General features: G+C 45.7%; 2 protein-coding genes across 5 annotated transcripts in view; both read right to left on the reverse strand.

Annotated features, from left to right (window-relative positions):
- The window catches only part of gcl (germ cell-less), an 83016-nt gene that overhangs the window by 16049 nt on the left and 45128 nt on the right, over positions 1-21839 (reverse strand). For 3 of the 4 annotated variants that reach the window (XM_075695199.1, XM_075695183.1, XM_075695174.1), the window contains 2 exons: positions 9325-9386; positions 8449-8623 (listed from right to left, as the gene is read on the reverse strand). In XM_075695199.1, the coding sequence (XP_075551314.1) occupies positions 8449-8623; positions 9325-9386 (237 nt within the window). Of the gene's footprint in view, positions 1-4532; positions 4820-8448; positions 8624-9324; positions 9387-21839 lie in introns of those variants that run through there. The other variant, XM_075695192.1, reaches the window with a different exon arrangement.
- Positions 10735-12014, reverse strand: LOC142574202 (uncharacterized). The gene is made up of 2 exons (XM_075683350.1): positions 11366-12014; positions 10735-11261 (listed from the first exon to the last, which is right to left on the reverse strand). The coding sequence occupies exons 1-2, from the start codon at positions 11874-11876 to the stop codon at positions 10735-10737; spliced, it is 1038 nt and encodes a 345-aa protein (XP_075539465.1). The 5' UTR covers positions 11877-12014.

Consider the following 21839-nt stretch of genomic DNA (forward strand, 5'->3'; position numbering starts at 1 on the left):
TCAACTTTGAAATGGGATACTCACATCGCATTTCTTTGTCGAAAGTTATCTGCAGTTACAGGGGTACTATCGCGCTGTCGTAGTATTCTTCCACTACAAGCAAAGCTTCAAATTTACTACGCTCTGTTTTACTCACACATAAACTGCTGCAACCTGGTTTGGGCTACCACAACAAAAACTAATATAAATAAGATTGTCACCATACAAAAAAGAACTATACGGCAAATTTCAAATCTTGAACGCACAGATACCACGAAAGAAGCATTTCTAGAGCATAATTTAGTTCGCGCGGATAAAATGTATGAATTTCGGTTATTGCAGTTGTTTAATTTTTCATCAACTAAAATCATTAATTACCTCTCTTCTCTGGCATCGTTACAACGTTACTCGTTGACTGTTAAAACGCGCTGCACTGATATGTGGGCAATACCACATTTTCGTACGAATTACAAACTTTAGTCACTTGCTCACAATGTTCCCCTAACACTTAACACGCACCAAAATACTGCTGGATATAGTAGAAGGCAGCTTCGAACATATGTTGTGCAACTGTAACTAAATAAAAGATCCAGCGTATTGTGAATGACCATTTGGTTTGATATGGTGTTTTTGGCCTATTGTGTATTGTTATGTACAGAGTGTTTGCGTTTGCTTATGTATCGTGTTGTAAGACATATTGTTTTTTTCATTTTGTGTTTTCATGCCTACTGATTGCGTATAGTGCATTTTGAAATTGTTATTTGAGAATGAACTTCAACTTTGTGTCTTTTCGTTACCTGTTCTCAACTTTGTTTCTTTCTTTCAATACTTAATTTGCTGTTCTTTGACGTATCTTGCAAAACTGATTTCTTAAACTGAAATCGTGTTTGATTCCATTGCTTGCGATTATACCTGTTTTTTTTTTTTATGTGACTTGTCCGCTATGCCTTGTAACGGCTTCCTGCGCCTTTTGTCAAGCTGCTCTAGCAGCTTTTAGCCAGGAAGCCGTCCAGATGTTTCTGGGAAATAAAATTGAATTGAATTGAACCTGGTCGGTGGAAACGTGTACGGAGGGGCTTTAGGAAGGAGCAGGTCGCCACGCTGCTTTAGGAACGTGAAAGGCCTCCCGGTTCGATATGTGTCCAATAAGAAAGCTTGGATGACACGAAATTTTTTCGTTGAGTGGCTACAGGCGTAGGATGCCGAACTGGAGAAGACTGGCCACAAAGTTTGTCTTCTTGACAATTGTTCGGCCCATCATGTCATCTGCCCATTAAAGCTGATCACCCTCAACTTTCTGCCGCCAAACACAACGGCAAAACTTCAGCCTCTTGACCAAGGCATTGTGAAAGCGTTTAAGGTTGGGTACAGACGACGACTGGTGCAGAGGCTCTTAATCAACCTTCGATTAGGAATTGAACTCAAGGTGGACCTCCTCGGAGCCATTCAAATGCTGGCTGGTGCTTGGAACGACGTGAAGAAAAGCACAATTGCGAACTGCTTCTGCAAAGCAGGCTTTGTGGTAGCTGCAGAAGACGGATGTCTTGACAGTGAAGACAATGACGCTGGATGCCTGGACAGCGAATTTCGCGAGCTCTCGGCATTCCCAGGCGCCATCCCAGGCGCCATCCCAGGCGGCGTTACAGCATGCGATTTCGTCAGCGCTGACGACGACGTGCAAGCTGCAGCGGATCGCGCTGATGCGGAGATCGTGGCTAACATCACGGGTGACGAGGATGCAGACTTGAGCAGCGGCGAAGGTTGCGACGAAGAGGACCAACCACCATGCACCACTGCAGCTGAACTTGCATCAGCGTCATTCGCCGCTGTTGTGGCACAATGGAAGGAGCTGGCCTTTCTCATTTGGACACTGTCAACAAGCTTGAGGACAGCTTAATGAACTTGATGGTGCAGAAGAAAAAGCAAGCAAAGGTCACAGATTTTTTTTCTTCCGAAATAAAGTGCTCTGGTCATCATGCTGCGTTTTTGTTTTTTTACGCGCCTTAGAGGCACAGATCGGTAAGTTACATTAGTCACGACATCGGGAAACTGCCTTGGGATGTGTGGAGTTGCTAGAGAAGCTTTTGACATGCATATTTTATATTTCGAATTATCGATATATCAAACTATTTCGTGATCCTCTTCGAGTTCGATATATCCGGGATCAACTGTATTTATTTTTTGCTGTCATGGCAAAGAGCAAGTTGCAAGAGTGAATTCATATCGAAGTGAGCGGACCAGGACGGATTGGTTACTCCGAACTTGTTGCGCAGTCGCTGCCCCCAGTGGATGTCACTGCGCTGACTTGTGGGCAAAAAGTGGTATTTTCTGGATGGCCAAAAACCAGTGACACGACAAGCCACATCGATGGATCACCCTCACCGACGGCAAAACCTGTCGCTTGCCACGGTCACTCAATAATTGAGACCATGCGGTTTTGCGCCTTTGCGATACTCCGTAATGCGAAATTAGAGCGCAGCTCTATACGTGTTATCATTTTGTGGTATATTGGCTGGTGCGGTCAAACTGTCTTGTGTGGCGCATTGGAAACGGAGCAAAGCGTGGCGCGACTGCCTCGCTAATCGGTAAGTCACGAGAGAGTGTGCGTGGGCGACGCACGGGCGCAATTCACCGCAGCTGCCGCAGACAGACTTCCGCTCATGCAGCGCTTTGTTTCCATACAGACGATGCGCGCTACTCTAGCTAGCGCCATCTCGTAGCCATTGTCACTGCAAAGTTCATCTTGCGCAGCACTACGCTTTTCTTCTCACACTTTCGTGATACCCTCCTTCTCCGCTTTCCGCCTCATGGTTCCGCTGCACCTGTTGCGCTCCGCATTCGCTTTCATCCTTCATTGTGCTTGTTCACTCGGTTACGAGGGACAATGCCAACACCGATGCTCACCGCAGGAATGGCCACCTAAGAGCTACGCTCTAAGAGCACACGCAATTCACGTGTAGAAAGTCCCGTATTCATACAGACTTCAGTGGACGACACAAGTTCACAAGTAGTGCCACAGAACAATGCAGAAAAAAAAGTAGTGGGTCTTAGTTCTCACATGGGGGGCACACAACCCCCTCTGCCCCCCCTCTCCCTGCCCCCGCTACCACTCCACACACATTCCCAAAGCGCCGCCAAATCAATCTGGAGACTTGACAGCTATTCGGATGTCAACATTTTGCTGCCTTTTTCACTCCTTTTTGATGGCTGTAGTTATCGGCATCTCCTGGGGTGTGAAGGCCACTTTTCTCATTGATTTGATGCCCGCACGATTAACTCGAGATGCATTCAGTTGTCAGCTTCTATTTTAATGGTCACGCGCATCGTTGTTACTTTGTTAGTTCAACCTTCTTTGTTCAGACTCATCCAGGGATCAGGAAGAGGATTCAGTTTGTCGTCAGCTGGTTTGTATGCTCTTGAAACGAGTTGCGGCTGGAGAAAATGCCAGTTGCGTTTAACTTTTCCTTTTGCTTCATTATTTCCTCGAGTGACGGCTCGCCACGACACTGGCAGATCCTTGGAACCATATACACATGATATGGGTTAGATAAGGTGGAAAATAAAATCATGCAAAACATTGTCCACCATCAGACCCTGCAATAACCGTTAAACCATAAGCAATATGAATATGACCCGTTACCTTGTCTGGTTTGTCTATAATTACAGTAAAACCTCATTAAACCGTACCTGCTTAAACATTAGTTTCATTTTAAATGTAGTAAAGTTAAATCCCCGACTCAGTGGCCATTGAACATAATGTGTTTTTTATCCGCATAAACAGTATCAGCTTATGCGTACGTATCGGTTAAAGGGCCCTACACAAGGCCCCATAGAAAATCTTGGTTATAAGCTGGAAGTTATTACGTGTTCTCTAGAGAGCGTTCTGCCGCAAAAAATTTTTCAAGTCGGCTCATTAATAGCTGAGATAGAAATATTTAAGTGCCGCTAACCCATGAACTCAGAAGGCGGGCTTCACTGCATAGTAAGACTCCCTCTCCACTCGCCCCGTTTAGCCTTCGCAAGTGAAATTCTTTCCCTGCGTTCTCCCATGCCGGACCTCAAGGATCGCGTGACACATACGTCACGGGACCCGCCTTCACTTTTTTTTTTCTTCTCGCTTTATTTTTTTTCGGCACTTCACATTTCCGCCGATGGTGTCGCACTCATTTGCGCAGCGCAAATTTTGTGCGCTGTGCACAAGGAAACATGACTAACAGTATAATTCAGGGCTACATGAATACTGAGGCAGAACAAGTGGATCGCAGAGCGTAATCACGTGCTGGAACATGGTAGAAAATGGCATAGTTTCGGTACCTGCGCACATGACTGCACGACCGTGTGAACAAGCAGACGAAGTGGAAGTACATCTCTCTTGCTTCGGTGCGAAGTAAAACAAAAAACATGCAGACATTCTGATTGTGTGTTTTATTATTCCTCTTAACTTCAATTCGTCAATTCAAGCAACAGATCGCACAGATAACAGACGTCTTGAATAATTCTTGAAGTCCCGTGTCACCATGAGCGACGTCACACTGTGGACACAATTATGTAGGCACAGGGGCACTATTACGTCACCGTCAAGCTTGGAGTGCGGCAGCCACGAGTGAAGAGGGAAACGGCGTTCCGATTGAAATTTCAGAACTTTTCGCAGCACGTAGCCATGCAATACTTTGCAGACACGATTGTTATTGCGCAATGTATGCGCTGCGTTTGTCAGCTCAAAATGGCCAGACCTGGTGAGGGGCCCTTTAACACACAGCATTTCCACTCTTCGTCGCTCAATCACAGCGGTGCTTCGTCCTTATCGGGCGGCCCTGAAGAACAACGGCCTCCAAGCGACCTGTGCATTTGCGCATGAAGCCACATCAACATCATTTCGGCGCCGTGCTGCCGTGGCAGAGGTGTACTGTGGTTTTGTGTAGTGCAAGCTACAGGACTCTCGTCACGCCGAAACTCGGATAAAAAACACCGGGTGCTCAGCATAGAAGAAAAATGGGACATCGTTCATGCTATCAAACGTGACATGAAGAAGGCGGCGCTGGCATGCGACAGGGATCTACCGCTGACTACGGTGTGTGGCGTTTGGAAGGCGAAGTTGCTCGGCAGCGATGTTGTGACCGCGCAGAGATGTCGGCTACGAGATTCGACTACGAGATACGATTGTTGCCTCTGTTGTTGCTGAAGTGTCGCCTAACGACAGTGATGAGGATGACACGGAAAGCGACAGCACAGGCGATTCAGGCCCGACAGTGGCAGAAGCTGCGCATTATGTCTGCCTCATGAATGCAATCGTTGCGACGAGAACAGCTCCCCGCAATGAAAAAGTCGCCCCACGACTTCTGCAGCACATCCACGCGCGTGCACGAAGAATATGCAACGTCAATGAGGAATCTGCCATGCAAGTGTTTGCCGAGAAGAGGGGGCTGGCTGAAAAGCTGGCTCGCAGCTTCAGTAAGAGGCCGCTGTTGTCGCTGCTAGGCCGCGGCGGCATCAAACGAAAATAGGACTTGTCGCGCGAAGTTAATAAATACTGCAAGTTTTTGTCCTTTCATCGCACTCTCTCTGAGTTCCATTTTTGACAGGTAAGTGGGCGATCTCATGCTATTTCAGTTAAGCAGTACTACCGTTTATGCGTACTTTTTCCGAAGTCCGGACAACTACGGCTTACCGAGGTTTCGCTGAATACGGCACTTTTCGTGCAAAATTGGCAACTGGAAACAAGAGTCGCAAGGAGTTGAGAAATTAAGCAATCTACTAAGGGAGAGAGCGAAGGCAACAGCCAAACAGGAACAAAAAGCGAAAATTAACAAATTTAACAGTTGTTTGTGAAAATATGTATGGATCAACATCTTCTTATTTAAGAAGGAACTAGCGAAAATGCCGTCGGAAGTGGAGAATGATTACATGTGTTTTGAATGGCACTTCTACAGTTATCAGTCAGGCCGCCTGATGTAGCCACTTCTCCGTTGTGCTTACGTGAGTGTTTTCCTAACCTTCCGTGGTGGTCGCAGTAGGTGTACAACTGCAGCGTCCTGCGCTCTACACAGTTGTACGGGACTGGTGGCCACGCATCGTTATGCAACTTCCTAAATAATAATACGATTCGGTTTTGGCACTTAACTTGCTAAAGCAGTAAACGAGGGATCCAAAGGACCCCCCTCTGATTGTTCCGCAAATATATATTTCTCTATAATTCTTCCAGAGCCAATTCAAGAAACACTACTAGAAATCTTTATTTTACACATTCGTTTGTTTATTTGTTCTTGGCAGTGTTCTTCCTGCAAATCTTTCCTGCACAAGTCCACTTGATGTGGTTCCTTGTTTGTCAAGAAAAGGAGAGGTGCATCTTACAGGCATATTTGTGAGATACATCATATTTCATTTCTCTTTTGCGGGTTTACACGTCTTTATGGCGAACGGTGGGCATTATTCACAATTGTACTAGTAAAGGTAACCCCTCCTACGCCCTTCTACTGCATAAATAAGTTACCTTGGATTGCTCCGCTTCCCCCCCCCCCCTCCAAAAAAAAAATCTCGGGGCCTGGTACAGTGGCATCTCGATAAACGGAAATCGCTTAAATGGAACTGCCTCTCAAATGAAACACCATCCTCATAGTTTGTTGGTTTTGTATTCATGCAAATGTATTCAGCTTTGTCTCTGAGTAAATGGAACTCCTGACAAATGCAACCAATTTCCCTGGTCCCCTGAAGTTCCATTTAAAGAGAGTCCACTGAGTCGGTATATAAAATAAAAATGTTATACACAAAATATTTTCAAGGAAATTTTACAGCTGTTTATTCTACACAATAATGAGTTATATGTGGGTTTGATATATCTGGGTTTGACTGTATATGATACCCATGCAACTTCTCCAAACCTCACAGAATCAAAAAGAAAGAATATCTTGCATGTTTACGAGAAATCTGTGTCACATCTAGCGATAAAGTACAAAGTGGCTGTAACTTGAAGTAATTTTTTAGTGATTTCTTTTTTCTTTTTTAAATGTATGGTAGCTGCTTGTTACTAGCTGCTTGGTAGCTGCTTGTCAAAAAAGTTTGTATTTAAACAGTTTATTTTCGGAATTCTTACACCTCAAAGCAGAGCACAAAAAATACGAGGGTGTTTGTCTGCCCATTATATGTCTATTGTGATGTTTTGAACAAGCAAGAGATTTGGGTGGTTCTGTGAGCCAAGCATTGATTGCTGTATCATATGTGATACAAGGGCTGTTTTGTGGAGAAGAGCAGAGATCTGTTTTGTCATGAGTGAACAAATTTGCTGGCAAAATATAATGCTTTTACAGGCGATATACTGTTTCTTAGCACCATCGCTATTATGAAAATGTTGTAAAATGAAAATGTTAGCAGTGTTTACAATAAACATAGTGTAGGGCTTGCCATGTTCCAAGAGCTAACAACAATAGCATAACCAAGAGCTCTTGGAGGAAGACTAACAAAGACTTCTTTCTGCTTGCGTCAAGCTCCCAGAAGCTATGCAAAGCGAAAAATACACATAAAAGGAAGCATGTTAAGGGACCAGGCTTAAATAGTGAAGGTATCTTTTAATCAAGAAAGGATGACAGCATCAAATTTTTAAAGAACTTGTACTAGGGGGATATGTGAGAAATTTAAATGTATGTCTTTCTGCGTAGTCATAAAACATACATGTAACTGCATGGTGTGTCATATGAAATATGCAATATTGCGCGGGATCTGTACAATGCTGTTGCAGAGGAGGAGCAACAGCATTGACGCATAAGATTGTGGTTTTTGTTAGCCCAGACTGTTTCACCAAAATGAGCTCTTGGCACAGAAAATGAGGTGTCTGCGCAACAGCTGCAGGTAAGCATCAGCACATTATAAGGTCTCACTGCTTAGGGCCAGGGGCACAGGTTTTATCAAACCACAAATGGCGGCACATGTGAGCTGTTTAGTTGTTTAATAAAATAACAACCATGCACTTATTTACAAAATAGAAGCTTGCTTGGGCAATCCTGGCTAAAACAAAGGGTTGCCTAATTCGTTCAGAAAAAAAAAATTTCTGCCGTGATGGGTTAATCAGTTTCTGGGCTGATGTGATAAAAAAAAATTCTAAATTTCTTTTTTGCAGGTTGCCAATAATTCGGACATTATCAGTCTCCCCCCCTCCTCCCATATGTCTCAAAAGTACATAAATGGCTTTATTTTTTATTTACCTCAAAGGCCAGAGGGCATTGCATGATGGGTGGGGCTACAACGAAAAGAATAGTAGGGATGGAAGGAACCATCCAGTGCACAAAGTACCATAGATTGCGCATGTACAATGTACGTCTTTGTGTATGTCTTACTAGTCATTCACGAATTTGCATAAAATATTTTGAATTCAAAGTGTATGATTCAAGTACCAAGTATGTATTCCGAATTCAAAACATGAATACAAATAATCTTGCACCCCCTGCAAGCTGAAGCAGAATATGAAAGGAAACTCACAGCATTCCTGCCAAGAGTGAGTGACCGAAGACCTGTTGAGTCCAGCAATACAGCGTCACCTAGGGGCCCCAGTGTGTACACTGAAAGCCGGTAGAGTAGATGCCTCCGGCCCCAAGCCACATTTGAACGTAGCACTTCAGGCTCTGACCGGTCATTGCGGCGAAATTTGATGGTCCTGTGCAGAATGAAAGTTGAGGACACCAAAACTGAGCAAAGAACTTCATCTTTTCCTTCTATAATATTGTGTGTGAGCACTGACAAAGAAGAAAACAGACTGTGCCCTGAAGACAACGTCGGCAATGTAAGCTGACTACATGGACTGCACACAAGTTTGTGCGCCACCTAATCATACCGTAAATGATTGATTGGATTTAATGCTGCAATGTAACAAGAGGCTATGAAAGATGTGGTAGAAGGCTCTGGATTATATTCTTGCCACCTTGGGTCCGTTAACTTGTACCCAATGCTTGGTACATTAGTGTTTTCGCATTCTGCTGCCACCCAGAATTTGTATACCAAAAGTAAACCGTTAAAAATAGGCATCTTTGGTTGACTTTTATTCAGCCAACACAGTCTGACAATTCACAAATTAACACGTGGAGTTGTGAACATGCTAAAAATGCAGCTTGTGCCACCCTCAATTGGCCATGCAAACTGGTGTCACATTTAGGTTAGAGTATGCAGTCTTTCATTTGAATTTGTGGACTTCTTGTGACAATCAGCAGTACAATATTTGGCAAAAGTTATTAAAATCACATGCTCCATGGGCTGTTCTGGTTCACTCAAAAGTGTTACCTATTCAAGGATCCTTCAAGGATTATTCCTAGTGGTAATAATTAGGGTCAACAAAAAAGATAAACCATCTACGCAACAAACCTGGTTTGGTAAGTAACGATGAGGTCCACCCCAAAGTTGTAGCCTGTCCACCGCCAAATGTGCTGTTCAGAGTAAATTTAAACATATACAGCAAATGTAAAAACACAAGTTCAATATCTTCATATTTTCAAACATGCATGTTTAAGAGAGCACTGAATCATCCAAAATGGGCATTCCAGTTTCTGTCTGTGCCATTTATACCAGCACAACAAGTATCAAAGATGAATGTGCCACCATAAGAGGTGCTGATAACAGCTTCTGCCACCTTTTTCATGGCTGCTATTGAAAGAAACATTGACACACAAAGACAACTTTGCTCCCACTGCAATGTGGGAGCGAAGGGGTACTGACAGAAAATAGTCTTTCTTTTTTTTTTTTGCTTGTACCAGTATCACCAATGGTTGCACCAATACAATATCGCCAATATGTTGTACCAATATCGCAAATGACGAGTGACACTCGTTCAGCCCGATGTCATGCTGCTGCCACCAACGTTACTAGATCCTTTCAGTTGTCAAACTCCCCTTGCGGCGGCCGTCGAGGCACGGCCCCTTTTCGTTTCCACTCAACAGGTGGCGCGGCGGCCGCTGTTAGCCCGGCCGTGCTCGGCGCCCTACGCTGCGAAGCGCTGGCGATTGCTTAGCGAGTGGCGTTATTTTTGTTGAAATCGCCAAATATGCACAGCGCATCATTAATCTATTTGCAGCTTATTTCGTACCCATTCCTAAGTTTAAAAAATGCCACGACTTAGCCAACTGAACAAGGAAAGCACTTGCGCCCAAAGCTGTGACGGACCACTCTTCACTGCGGCCGTCGTTTGCGTCTGCTAGAGCACGGCCGCTTTTTATCCTGCGGCCGTGGTGATACTAGCAACTAAAAGAGAAAGAAATAAGACAAGATCTTTGTTTTTCTCAACGAGTTCAAAAGCTTTTATTACAGGAGCCGCATACGGCTTATGAATTTACCGCGTGGCTTTACAAAAGACGAGCTTTTTTGTTTGCGATGGCTACTTTCTCTCGTGTTTCTAGTCTGCACCCAGTCTTCGAACAGTGGCACAAACATCAGTACCAATGCATGATCAGCAATTAAGGTGGTTTGCATTTGGTGCCATGACTTCACCATAGTTTATAAAGCCATCCATTCTGCATGAGGCCTTATTGAAGGAGACACCTCGCTTCAATTTTATCTCGTCGAGGAGCAATACTCCTAGCCGTGTCAAGTGACTTTTGTTGCTGAAATGGCTTCTGACACTGTTCAATGCAACTTGGTTGAATCCATACTTGCATGGTATTCCTGCTATTATTTGGCGAAGGCGAGCCTTTGATGGCAGTGGTAGCAGCTGCATATCACCAAGTGTAGGCCTTCGGGCTTGAGATTTGCAGTAACAAACATGTCATAAGCCATTCATCATCATATCGCCTCCCATTTTTTGACGGCTTTTGCAGCCATGAAAGCTGTTTTGAAAGCTAGTTGCTGCCTGGCCGGAAGAATATGAAGAGAGCAGTCAATTGTCTCTTCTGTAATTGCACTAAGCTTCCTCTTCATCAGAACGACTTCTTCCTTCAGTTTTTCTCGCCTTGAGGTTGCACGAATTGCTTTGCGACGCAGTAACTTCAAGCGAGCAGCCTGCTTTTTCTTGGTATCTTTTTGCTGTTTCGTCCACTGCAAGAAAAGCTTCTCGAGAGTCCGGCACTGAGCACATGTAGCATTGACACTCAATGCCGTGCATGTGTTGCGCCTCCACGTTTCACCATGCTTTGTTGCCACCACTGACGAAGAGATTTTTGGGTACTTCTTTGCAGGACAGCCCTTACACAGCTTCAGCTGTTCCACATATAGCACGAGGCATGTGAAGTCTTCCATACACTTGAACTCAGTGGTCTGCTTCCCGGCATACACACTGCGTGGCACAACTCGACCATCTGCGCTGACAAATTAAGGCTGTCTGACAACACCACAGACATTTCTACATGCGGGATATTCTTTCTTATCCCGAGCTTGTACAAAACGACCGTTGCCTTAACAACGTCAAGGGACCAACCTCGAATTTTTCGTCCCTCTTTCGCCACGCGACTGAGCACATGAAACACATTCTCCGCCGGCATGCTGTCATCGGTAAGCAAGCTCGCTTCGTCGTCGGCAGCTCTGACAGCAGCATCCACACACTCAGCTTGTTTCTTATGCCGCTTTTGTTGTGCTGGTGATCGTCTGGGAGCTGGTGCTCTGCGCTTCCGTGTGGGTTTCGAGAGGGAACTTGGGCAGTTCGGAAACAGGCGAGGCACGGCGTCATCTTTCAGCGTCCATTTGTCGCGCGGTATGACCACAATATCACCATAAATGTTGCGTTCGAAGACCTTCAAAATCTCATCATTGATGAAGTGGAGGTCGCAGACGGAACACGAGCTTGAAAGCTTCTTGTCCAGCCGTGGTATAGCGCGCTCCCACTGTTGAAGGCGCTCAGCATTGCGGGGTGCGTTGAAAAAATGTCTCTTGTCCACGGATCGCGTGGAGTCGTAGCCGCTCTTACAGCCTGGAACGAAGCAGCGTGGCATAGTGCATACGACTGGCAGCGCGATGCACTAAACATTAAATACCGCGAGTGCGAGCGCAAACGTGAGCAAACGACGACTACACACAGCGGCCACCTGCGCACAACGTGCTGCTACGCTGCGCCTTGCCGGGCTAACTCCGTCGTGCGCGCCCTCTCGCGGCGCGCAACGGAAAGGGGCCAGGCGCCGCTCAGCAGTTTGAGAACTGAAAGAATTTAAGAGCGTTGGCTGCCACTGCCACAAACGAGTTACGGTTGGCATTGAGGGAAAGCTGCCCTCAAGCGCAGCTTTCTTTTTTTTTTTTCTGTTAATTTTAACTAAAAAACCAATCAAGTAATACATTTCCAGAATCAGAATGACATAGGAAGATTGTGATAAGATAAAAAAAATTGGGAAATTTGGTACGTTCTTCTGCAATTCATTTGGGAGTTAAAGGGTTAACGGGATAGCTGCCTTTTGTTTAGAAAGCCACGTATATTTGTTCAACTTTGAATGCAGAACAAATAATTAATTATAACATATTTTAATTCAAGCACTTCAAAACACATTCTAAATGGAGCACTGCTTCAGGTGTGTTAAGGAGGTTCCCCGTTACATAAAAGAAGTTGGAGAGGCTCATCATGCATCAAACCGCTGACAAGAGGGTTGGTCAGCCTGGTGCAGTAGTTACATGTCATACTGATGCTACACCAGGCCATCCCGCTGAAAGCTGAGCATATGTGCCTGATCAGATAATAGGGAAGACAAGGTGAGAGGAATGCTTCCCTTTTTGAACAAAGGGACAGCAGGGGACCAGGCTTATCCCATGTCAAATGTGGAGAAGCACAGTAGGTAGGAAGTGCCGAAGTGCACCCACTTTTCGGTGACACAATCATGGTGTAGCTGGCCACCGCTGCACTGGGCTGACTGAGGCATGCATCAGCAGCTTGTGATACCACATTAGCATTGCCTCCTATATCCATGATGTAACAAGGAGTCCTGCTCATTGCACCTTAATGCCATCAAGCTATGCTCCACTTGGAGCATATTTTGCTTTAAAGGGTTGAATTAAATGATGCTGTAGTGAATGCATTATCTGTTGTGTGCCAACAAAATTCAAGCCTGAGACTGTAATTATGACGTCGGCAGCTGTGCAATTATTATAATTAAGCCACAAAAAAAAGCAACAACATTTTTGTGTTTGTAATTTTTAAAATGTAACTCTTTTATTATGTACTTGTTAAATTACTGAGCCCCTGCTGTAGTAAAGAACAGCAGACCTCACTGAGCAGCTGAATAGTGTCCCATTTAGCTCAATAGTGCATAGTGCTATTAACCATAGGCTCCTCTTCAGTCCCTGTTGATTTTACAAATGATAGCCTGTTAGGGCAATGCATGTCATCACCACATAACTTGTACATTGTGTGGCTTGTCCTGTCGTGCTTTCCACCTGAATGTTTGTGCAGCATGCTAACAATGACAACCCATGCCACTTTCCATACACAGCACCTCATATACCCTTCAGTCGCGAATTATGATGAACTGTCAATAAATGTGTCAAATTTGCACAATTTTATTCGAAGGTGCTGCAAACTCTATAGAAAGAAAGTCAAGATAATAGGACGGTGAACTTTGCACTTTCTAGTGGGCCCCCATAATTGATAAAGTGTATGGTGATTCCATGCTGCATTTATTTTTCATAAAAAAGAAAAAAAAAGAAAAAGCTAAAAGCTGTTAGCTATTGACTGGAAATTTCAAGAGAAAGGAAAAACCATTATTTCGCCATTGCTAATGAAATACAGCATGTCAGCAACCCATAAAACACAGTAGCACCTTCAACAAAGTGGCCGTGCATAGCAATGCTCAGTGCTCTGGAGCAAAATGAAGCCACATATGCCAGAAGGTTAAATGTATTTTCAGCTCAATGTCCTAGTTTCTTCCTTGCAACCACTCAACAGAACTGGCCTAAACAAGCTGTGAACACACAAATGCGTACATGTAACCCATTCAGTTGCAGTGCTTCATTGCCAGTTCCCACATGCATGTAAGAAAAGTGCATTCCACTGCACCAATTTCCTATGCTTCATGCATGCATTAAAGCAGTGAGCTACCTTCGTGTCCACACTGCCTGAAATGTATGTGCTCGCTATCCCATGTTAGATCTAATGGACACTTTCCTTCCAACTCTGCTGCAAGTCACTGAATGACATTTCATCTCGTCTGTGTTTCTGACTGGGCAGTCTTCTGTGTTTCTGACTGCGCAGTCTTCCGTGCTGTGTTTCTCACTGGGCAGCAAGACTGGGCCTGACTTCACACAGGGCGGAATTTCTATGAGGGGGCCAGACGGAGCAGACGTGTCTCACATCGGCTCCACCGAAACCTGATTTATGCCCGTTCCAATGATTGTAGGACAATAACCAAGATATCGATTGGACTATACTCGACGAGCTCTACACACGGATATCATTTTCAAACCGGTACGCGAATTTTTTTACCTCAATATTGAAGTTTGAAAATTTGAAGCGGGTGCAGCTGCGTTGGGTAACAAACGTGGCAAGAACGCTCACAGAAACGCACGGTGTTCGCTACGCCTAGTCGTGGTCTGTGAGACCGCTGTCGCCTCAACAATATGGAAAATGCCTCAGAAAGCCTCTAAAGAGCCAATGACAGCTACCGGTACAACACCGGCACCAATGTACTCCGCCTCAGGGCACTCACCGAATGATTATAACGAACAATCTTCATCCACCGAGATGGAACAAGAGTTCGACAAGGGCCTCATCGAAACCGACCCAACAAAGGCCGACTGCACTGGTGGTAGTTGGCACATTGTAGAATCACAAAGAGTTAAGAAACAACGTAAGAAGAACGAAAAAGGCCAGGAAGCCCAATCTCCGAAGCAACGTGGCTCACCATGTCAGGCAAACTTCGCGAGAGGGGAACGCGGCGACCATCCGTATGGTGTGACTGACAACCAAGGAAATCGCTTCCACCATCCAAAGCAGAAACCTCTGCCAGCACTACCAAAGGATGATGTAAAAATCATCATGTGTCCAACATAGGGATTAACAATCGAAGACATACTAATACCAACCTTGGCGAGTGCCATTCTCAAGGCAAGCCAACCAATCCAAGACCATCTCAGTCACACTCAAGATGGACCCGTGAAGCGAGAGAGAATCACAGGCGCGGATTTCATTCTGCGCACTTGCCCCGGATCGAACATTATAATTTTATCGGTGAGCAGGACAGAAGTGGCCAACGTACTCCGCCGCATCATGCAACTCGAATTGAATGGACGCATGCACCAATTCAACACGTACGTTACCCGCCGTGGTTGCTCAGTGGCTATGGTGTTGGGCTGCTGAGCACGAGGTCGCGGGATCGAATCCCGGCCACGGCGGCCGCATTTCGATGGGGGCGAAATGCGAAAACACCCGTGTGCTTAGATTTAGGTGCACGTTAAAGAACCCCAGGTGGTCAAAATTTCCGGAGTCCTCCACTACGGCGTGCCTCATAATCAGAAAGTGGTTTTGGCACGTAAAACCCCAAATATTATTAACACGTACGTAGCTGACCCCTACAACTGCTATTGAGGTGTGGTTCACGGCATTCCAGCGGACACACCCATGGAACATTTAGTAGCCAACATGTGAGTACGGAAACATGGAGTTCAAATCGAACGAGCTCGGATGTTAGGCAAGTCATCCACGGCACTCATCACATTCGCCGGTGGCTCCCTTCCCAAATGTTTTTATTACATGGGAGGAGAGATGCGACTTTATCCATACAAGCCCACTGTTCAAATATGCACGGAATGTTTCCAAGCGGGACACCGATCGGATGTGTGCCCCCACCCGATCAACAGTTGGAAAAAAAGCAGCCTGAAGGATCCCCCCGCCCTTGGACACGAGTGTGTGATCAAATGTGCCGTGTGCGCGGCAGCAGGCCACGAGACTGGCAGCAACCAATGCCCACATAAACTAAAGAACATTCGTTCCAAGAACACCAATCGTCAGTCCCGCTCATGAGAGCGAGTGGGCCAGGAAAAACTGCGATGGTTCAGCTCAGAAGATGAGGAAGACAGCCATCACCACAAGTCCACATCTCCTAATGGAGAAAGTAGGAGCCCAGGAGCTGTCCAGGGCCGCACGAGCGCCAGTGCCCCCGCAGCACCAGCATTCACAAAAGCCTCAGGTGAGCTGGGCGACGGTTGTATTTCACAATGCTCCACAACACACATTAAACACACAGCGAGATCCCGGCTATGAAATACTTAAACAGGAAAACGTGCACAACTTCGAGACGAGGAATGCAAATGACAGCAATCCGATGAGAAAATTAAGGAGCTAGAGGAACGCCTCACATGAAAAACACAACAGCTCGAATCGGATCATAGACAATCAGCCGCAGAACTGACACAAATCTCAAATACCAACACTCTCACGCATAGCGAACCAAAACCACCAACACCAACACCGCAAACACCAAATACCAAAGCGCCACCCGCAATGGCCCAAATACAACTACCGTATTTACTCGCATAATGATCGCACTTTTTTCTCAGAAAAATTGACGCAAATTCAGGGGTGCGATTACGCGGGTTAAATTTCCCATGAAAAAAAAAAAACTTGTTTTCGTCCCGCGTTTGCTGCGGGATGCGGGTGCGTCCCGGGACACCAGAACAAGAATGGCGGCCGGCGGAGCAAGCCGAACGCGCCGAATGCGATTTTTTTTTTCATCTCGTGACCTAATGCACCTGTGGGATGCAAGACGAAGCCTGACCAAAAGATGGAAGCGACAGAAATGCAACCGCAAATTCAAAATGAAAATCAAAGAAATAACCCAGAAGGCCGAGGAATACACTAATCAACTTACAACAGCCAACTGGGAAGGCTTCTGCGGATAACTTAATGGAACCCTAGGGACGGCAAAAACGTGGAACATCCTCAGAGGAATGATTGACCCGCTCAAAACCAGGCGCGAAGGACAAAAGAACTTGGAGAGATTGCTACACTTGTACCCAGGCACAAAAGAAGAACTCCTTCAGGCAGTCCATAGAAAATGCTTCGGTAACAAAGCCCCGATACCCCCATACCAAGCTGATTACACCGGACACCCAAACTCAGAAATGAATGAACTCTTCACGGTGGCAGAAGTTAGAGCAGCAACCGCCAGTACAAAACGGAACACAGCGGCAGGGGCGGACCAAATATCAAATGCCATGATTAGAAACATGAATGATGAAGCCATAACAGCCCTTACGAACTTTATAAATGACCATTGTGTAAAAGGAACGATATCACAGCAATGGAAACACGCTGTGATAATCATGATTCCAAAACCAGGGAAGAAACTTACTTTAGACAACCTTAGGCCCATCTCTCTTAAATCATGTCTAGGAAAGGTGTTAGAGAGATTAGTAAACACTAGACTCTAACGTCATCTTGAAGAAAACAACTTAATGCCTGACACCATGTTTGGCTTCAGACCACATCTGTCAACACAGGACATACTCCTGCTTTTAAAAGAGGAAGTATTGACGAACGTCCCCAAGGCAGGAGAACACATTGTCATGACTGTCGACATAAAAGGGGCCTTCGACAACGTAAGTCACAAAGGGATACTGGATGGACTTGCAGAGACCAGCTGCGGTCAAAGGACGTACCAGTACATCCGAACCTTCCTCAACCAGAGAACAGCAGTTATCAAAGTAGGAAACGATGAATCTGAAGTCATCCATCCTCCTAACAAAGGAACGCCACAGGGTGCGGTGATTTCGCCTACACTCTTCAACATAGCCATGATTGGACTAGCTAAAAAACTCCAAGAAATCCCCGACGTCCGTCATTCCCTATACGCGGATGATATAATGATATGGATAACCAAGGGCAACTTGGGAGAGAAGGAGGAAAAGCTCCAACGGGCAGCCAATATAATAGAAAACTATACGCAACAAAGAGGACTGCAGTGCTCTGCGGAGAAGTCAGAACTCATCCGCCTCACAAAAACCAAAAAACAAAGAGCTGACCCGAGACTCAAACTCGAGATCAGGCTAGAAGGGAAAATTATTCCTGAGAGGTCAATAGTAAGAGTGTTGGGGATGTGGCTGCAATCTAATGTCAGATGTTTACACACTTTAAACACGATCAGAAAAACAATGCAACAAATTAACCGGATGATAGCCCGTGTGGCTCATAATCGGACAGGAATGGGGGAACAAGACACCCTCAGACTGGTGAAAAGCCTGGTCATTAGCAGACTAATGTACTCCCTACCTTACCATACCATGAACAGGGAGGAAGAAGAAAAGGCTGATAAAATAATAAGAATGGCATATAAGACAGCCCTGAGGTTGCCACGCAACACTTCAAATGAGAAGCTTCTAGCCCTCGGCCTCCACAATACATTTCATGAGCTGGCTGAAGCCCAACTCATAGCGCAGAGGACTCGATTGGTGCAAACGACAGTAGGCAGAGCTCTTCTTTAAAGAATCGGCCTTGGAGAATGCATACAAATATACCAAAATGCCAAAAGTCTACCCTGCCAGATTAGAGCTTTGTATGGGGTATCACCAATACCACAAAACATGGATCCGACATTACACGCAGGGCAGGAAGGAGAAAAGCTAGAGCAGAATACATAGACAAAACAACAAAATGGTTGGACACTGCATGATTCACGGATGCTTCACCATATTGGGCCAACGCAAAGAACATGGTGGCAGTTGTCGTAAACCATAAAGGGAAAATCACGGCCTGTGCTTCGGTTTCCCGAGCAACCATTTTAGAAGCCGAAGAGATAGCCATCGCCTTATCTATAAGAGAAGGCATAGAGCGAAATGCTCCACTAACAATAATCACAGATTCTCAGGCCACACGTAGGAACTATCAGAGGGGACAAATCGGCGCGAGGGCACGCCGGATACTTACCGAAATCAACAGAGACCTTGATATCAGGTACACCCAAATGATAACATGGGCCCCGGGACACGAGGGTGTTACTGGGAACCTCCATGCAGATGAGGCAGTTCGAGGTTTCACTAATTGCTGAGCTGCCCATGGCAACATGGTGGAGGACCCGACACCCATCGATCCAAGTTATAAAGCGGTCTTGCAACACTACAGGGAATTCAGAAGGCTCTACCCAGCCCCGCATAGGAACCTTTCAGCCACGGACTCAGCGACGTTACGCAGGCTCCAAACGGACACACACATAAGCCTACATAAATTGCACATATACTACCCAACAGCATACAAGGACATATGCCCGTGGTGTGGGAGCACACCAACGCTCTACCACATCACATGGGAGTGCACAGCTCACTCAGAAGAACAAGAAGATAATAACACGAGAGCGAGGTGGGAGGCATTGCTATCCAGCTCCGCCCTCGGGGATCAGCTCAGGCTCGTCCGGAGGGCAGAAAGGATGGCGAGGGCCAGCGGTGCCTTGGAATAGGGGCCCGACCACACGGCGTTACCCCGTTTTAGGGGCAACGAAGTTCTTTCTACCAATAAAGTTTTGTTCTTCTTCTTCGTGAGTACATTTCGTGCATTGAAACAGTTTCTTCGGTATCAGTGATGAATAATATTGTTAATATCGGCAAGTTTGCGGCAATAACGTAGCCATGTCTATTTTGAGGGGACAGAAACAGATGGGCGCACTTAGCTGCCAGTGACAGAAACGCATCGCCGGCATGCTGCGGAAACTGCGGCATCTGTCTTCACTACTATCCTAACACGGCACGTTTCTGCTAAGGGTGGGCGAATATCTTAGCTGTGCTACAAGTGTTGGCGTATGAATAGAGTACACTTTTAACGTATCCGTGTAAACGTGGCTACAATCATTGCCGCGCGCGATTTGTTGCGTGCTCACGAGTGTAGATGAAAACAATCGAAAGGCGCCTTTTTTTGTTTTTGTTGACCACAACCATTATAAAGTGTACCCATAATAAAGGCAAGTTTGGTTGTACCTCTTTTTGACGTGGAAGTGCGGAAAGTTATGAAAGTAATGAAATGAGGCATCTACTTAAGAATGTTTGGTGCGTGCAAACGAGTCGCTCACGTAGCATTCGACAGATGGTAAGCGCGATCATTATTAGCTAGACTTGGCACACGACATATCGCTGCGGCAAGTTCGGGGTGCGATCATTACATGGGAAATAAAAAAAAAATTAATTTTGACGACAAAATTAAGGGGTACGATCGTTACACGAGTGCGATCATTATGCGAGTAAATACAGTATTATTGGCAGAAACCTCTAAATTACTAACACATGAGAAGATAACCCTCGTGAATCAGAAACTCCTCGACTTCAAATCACAAATGCTGGTAGGATTCGAGAGGCACAAACAACAAGTGACGGAGCAGCTAAAAACCACAGCTAAAATCACAACTACTAAGAAACATGCCATAGCAGTCGGCGCCGGATCGGCCGAAACCAAGACAGCCCACTGCATAATTGATGCGGGCGGCTTGGACACCGAGATGTCAAAAGCATAAATAACGAGTGGGAACCATGGCTAACACTACAACAGTTAAAGAGAAAACAAAACCAAATAACCCGGAACAATTAGAGATCTGGCAATGGAACTGCCGATCCTTCGCTAGAAAGGCGGCAGCCCTCCAGCAATTTATTAAAAGCCCTCAGGTAGCTCCAGCCATAATATGTTTTCAGGAAGTCGGGCCCAAACCGGCCCGACTACAGGGCTGTTGTGTTCTGAGCGACCCCCAAAATCCTAAAGTTGCCACGCTGGTGAGCAAGTCAATCACGGCACAAATGATATTCCTCCCCCAACGTACCGGACAAACCAATTCTGTAACGATCAGCGTGCTACCACGGCAAAGAGGCAAAGCCCACAGCATCATAACAAACATTTACAGCCCTCCCAAAAGCAAAGGTCCGGACCTACCCCAAATTTTATCGGACACTAAGACCATAGTGGGCACCAAAGACTGGATGGTGACATTGGGCGATTTCAACGCACCACATACAATGTGGGGCTACGTGTCCACGTCCCCTAAAGGAGCCCTACTTGAGCAATCAGTTGAGAACCTCGGCATGCAAACAGCAAACCACATAGGCATGCCCACACGCACAGGTAACAGCATGAGCAAGGACACAACACCTGATTGCGAGTACACGCTAAACATCAAAGATGCACAGTGGGCATCGCTAATCGAAAACTTGGGGAGTCATCATGATCTGATTCACATTTCACTCTCCACCCCCAAATTACGTAGAACGATTGGCACAATGAAATTAACCGACTGGTCAAAATACAGGGAGCTCCAATGGAACCTCGACACAGCAAGGACTCCCGACAACACACATGAATGGACAAAACTCATCCGGTAAACACACAAAGACACTACCAAAACCATAGAGCACCGTGGTAGATTCCCACCTAGTAAACTTGTGGGACAAAAGACACAGATTAGTTAAGCGTTGGAAAAAACAATGCTACAACAAACAGCTGAGTAGGCTAAAAATGAGTGGGCTACGTTCTGCAGGTCCCTCAGGGACCTTGGGAATGGCTGGCACGTGGCGCATCCTTCGTGGGATGCTTGACCTGGATAGCATACGCATGGAAAACAACAAATGACTGCAAATCATATCGGACAGTTTCCCAGGCATAGATGCGGAACTACTAGAGAAACTGAAAGAACGATAGATAGGACCATCACTAAACACAGATGTCCCGAACGAGACGCAACCATACCTTGGAAAGGCCAATTCCAAATTAGATTAACTTTTCACATATGCAGAAGTCTTTGAGGCAGCTCAAGCAGCCACCAAAAACTCTGCTCCTGGCCCTGAGGCCATCACGAATGAGATGCTTCGGAGCCTGGACGCCAGAGTCCCGACTAAAATCACAGAACTGTTCAATGGCGAGAGCTGGCTCAAAGGCCAATTGCCCCCGGAATGGAAACATGCTAAAATTACCATGATCCCCAAACCTAAAAAGACACCCTCAATAGGTGCTC

This window comes from Dermacentor variabilis, chromosome 1, assembly GCF_050947875.1.
Source record: "Dermacentor variabilis isolate Ectoservices chromosome 1, ASM5094787v1, whole genome shotgun sequence".
In the NCBI taxonomy this organism is placed as follows: Eukaryota; Metazoa; Arthropoda; class Arachnida; order Ixodida; family Ixodidae; genus Dermacentor; species Dermacentor variabilis.

Bases quoted from the DNA above. Each gene is read 5' to 3' on its own strand.
- LOC142574202 (XM_075683350.1), bottom strand. From the start codon at position 11,876: ATGCCACGCTGCTTCGTTCCAGGCTGTAAGAGCGGCTACGACTCCACG. The intron at 11,262-11,365 runs GTTGGTCCCTTG...TCAGACAGCCTT, and splicing joins AGAGGGACGAAAAATTCGAG to AATTTGTCAGCGCAGATGGT.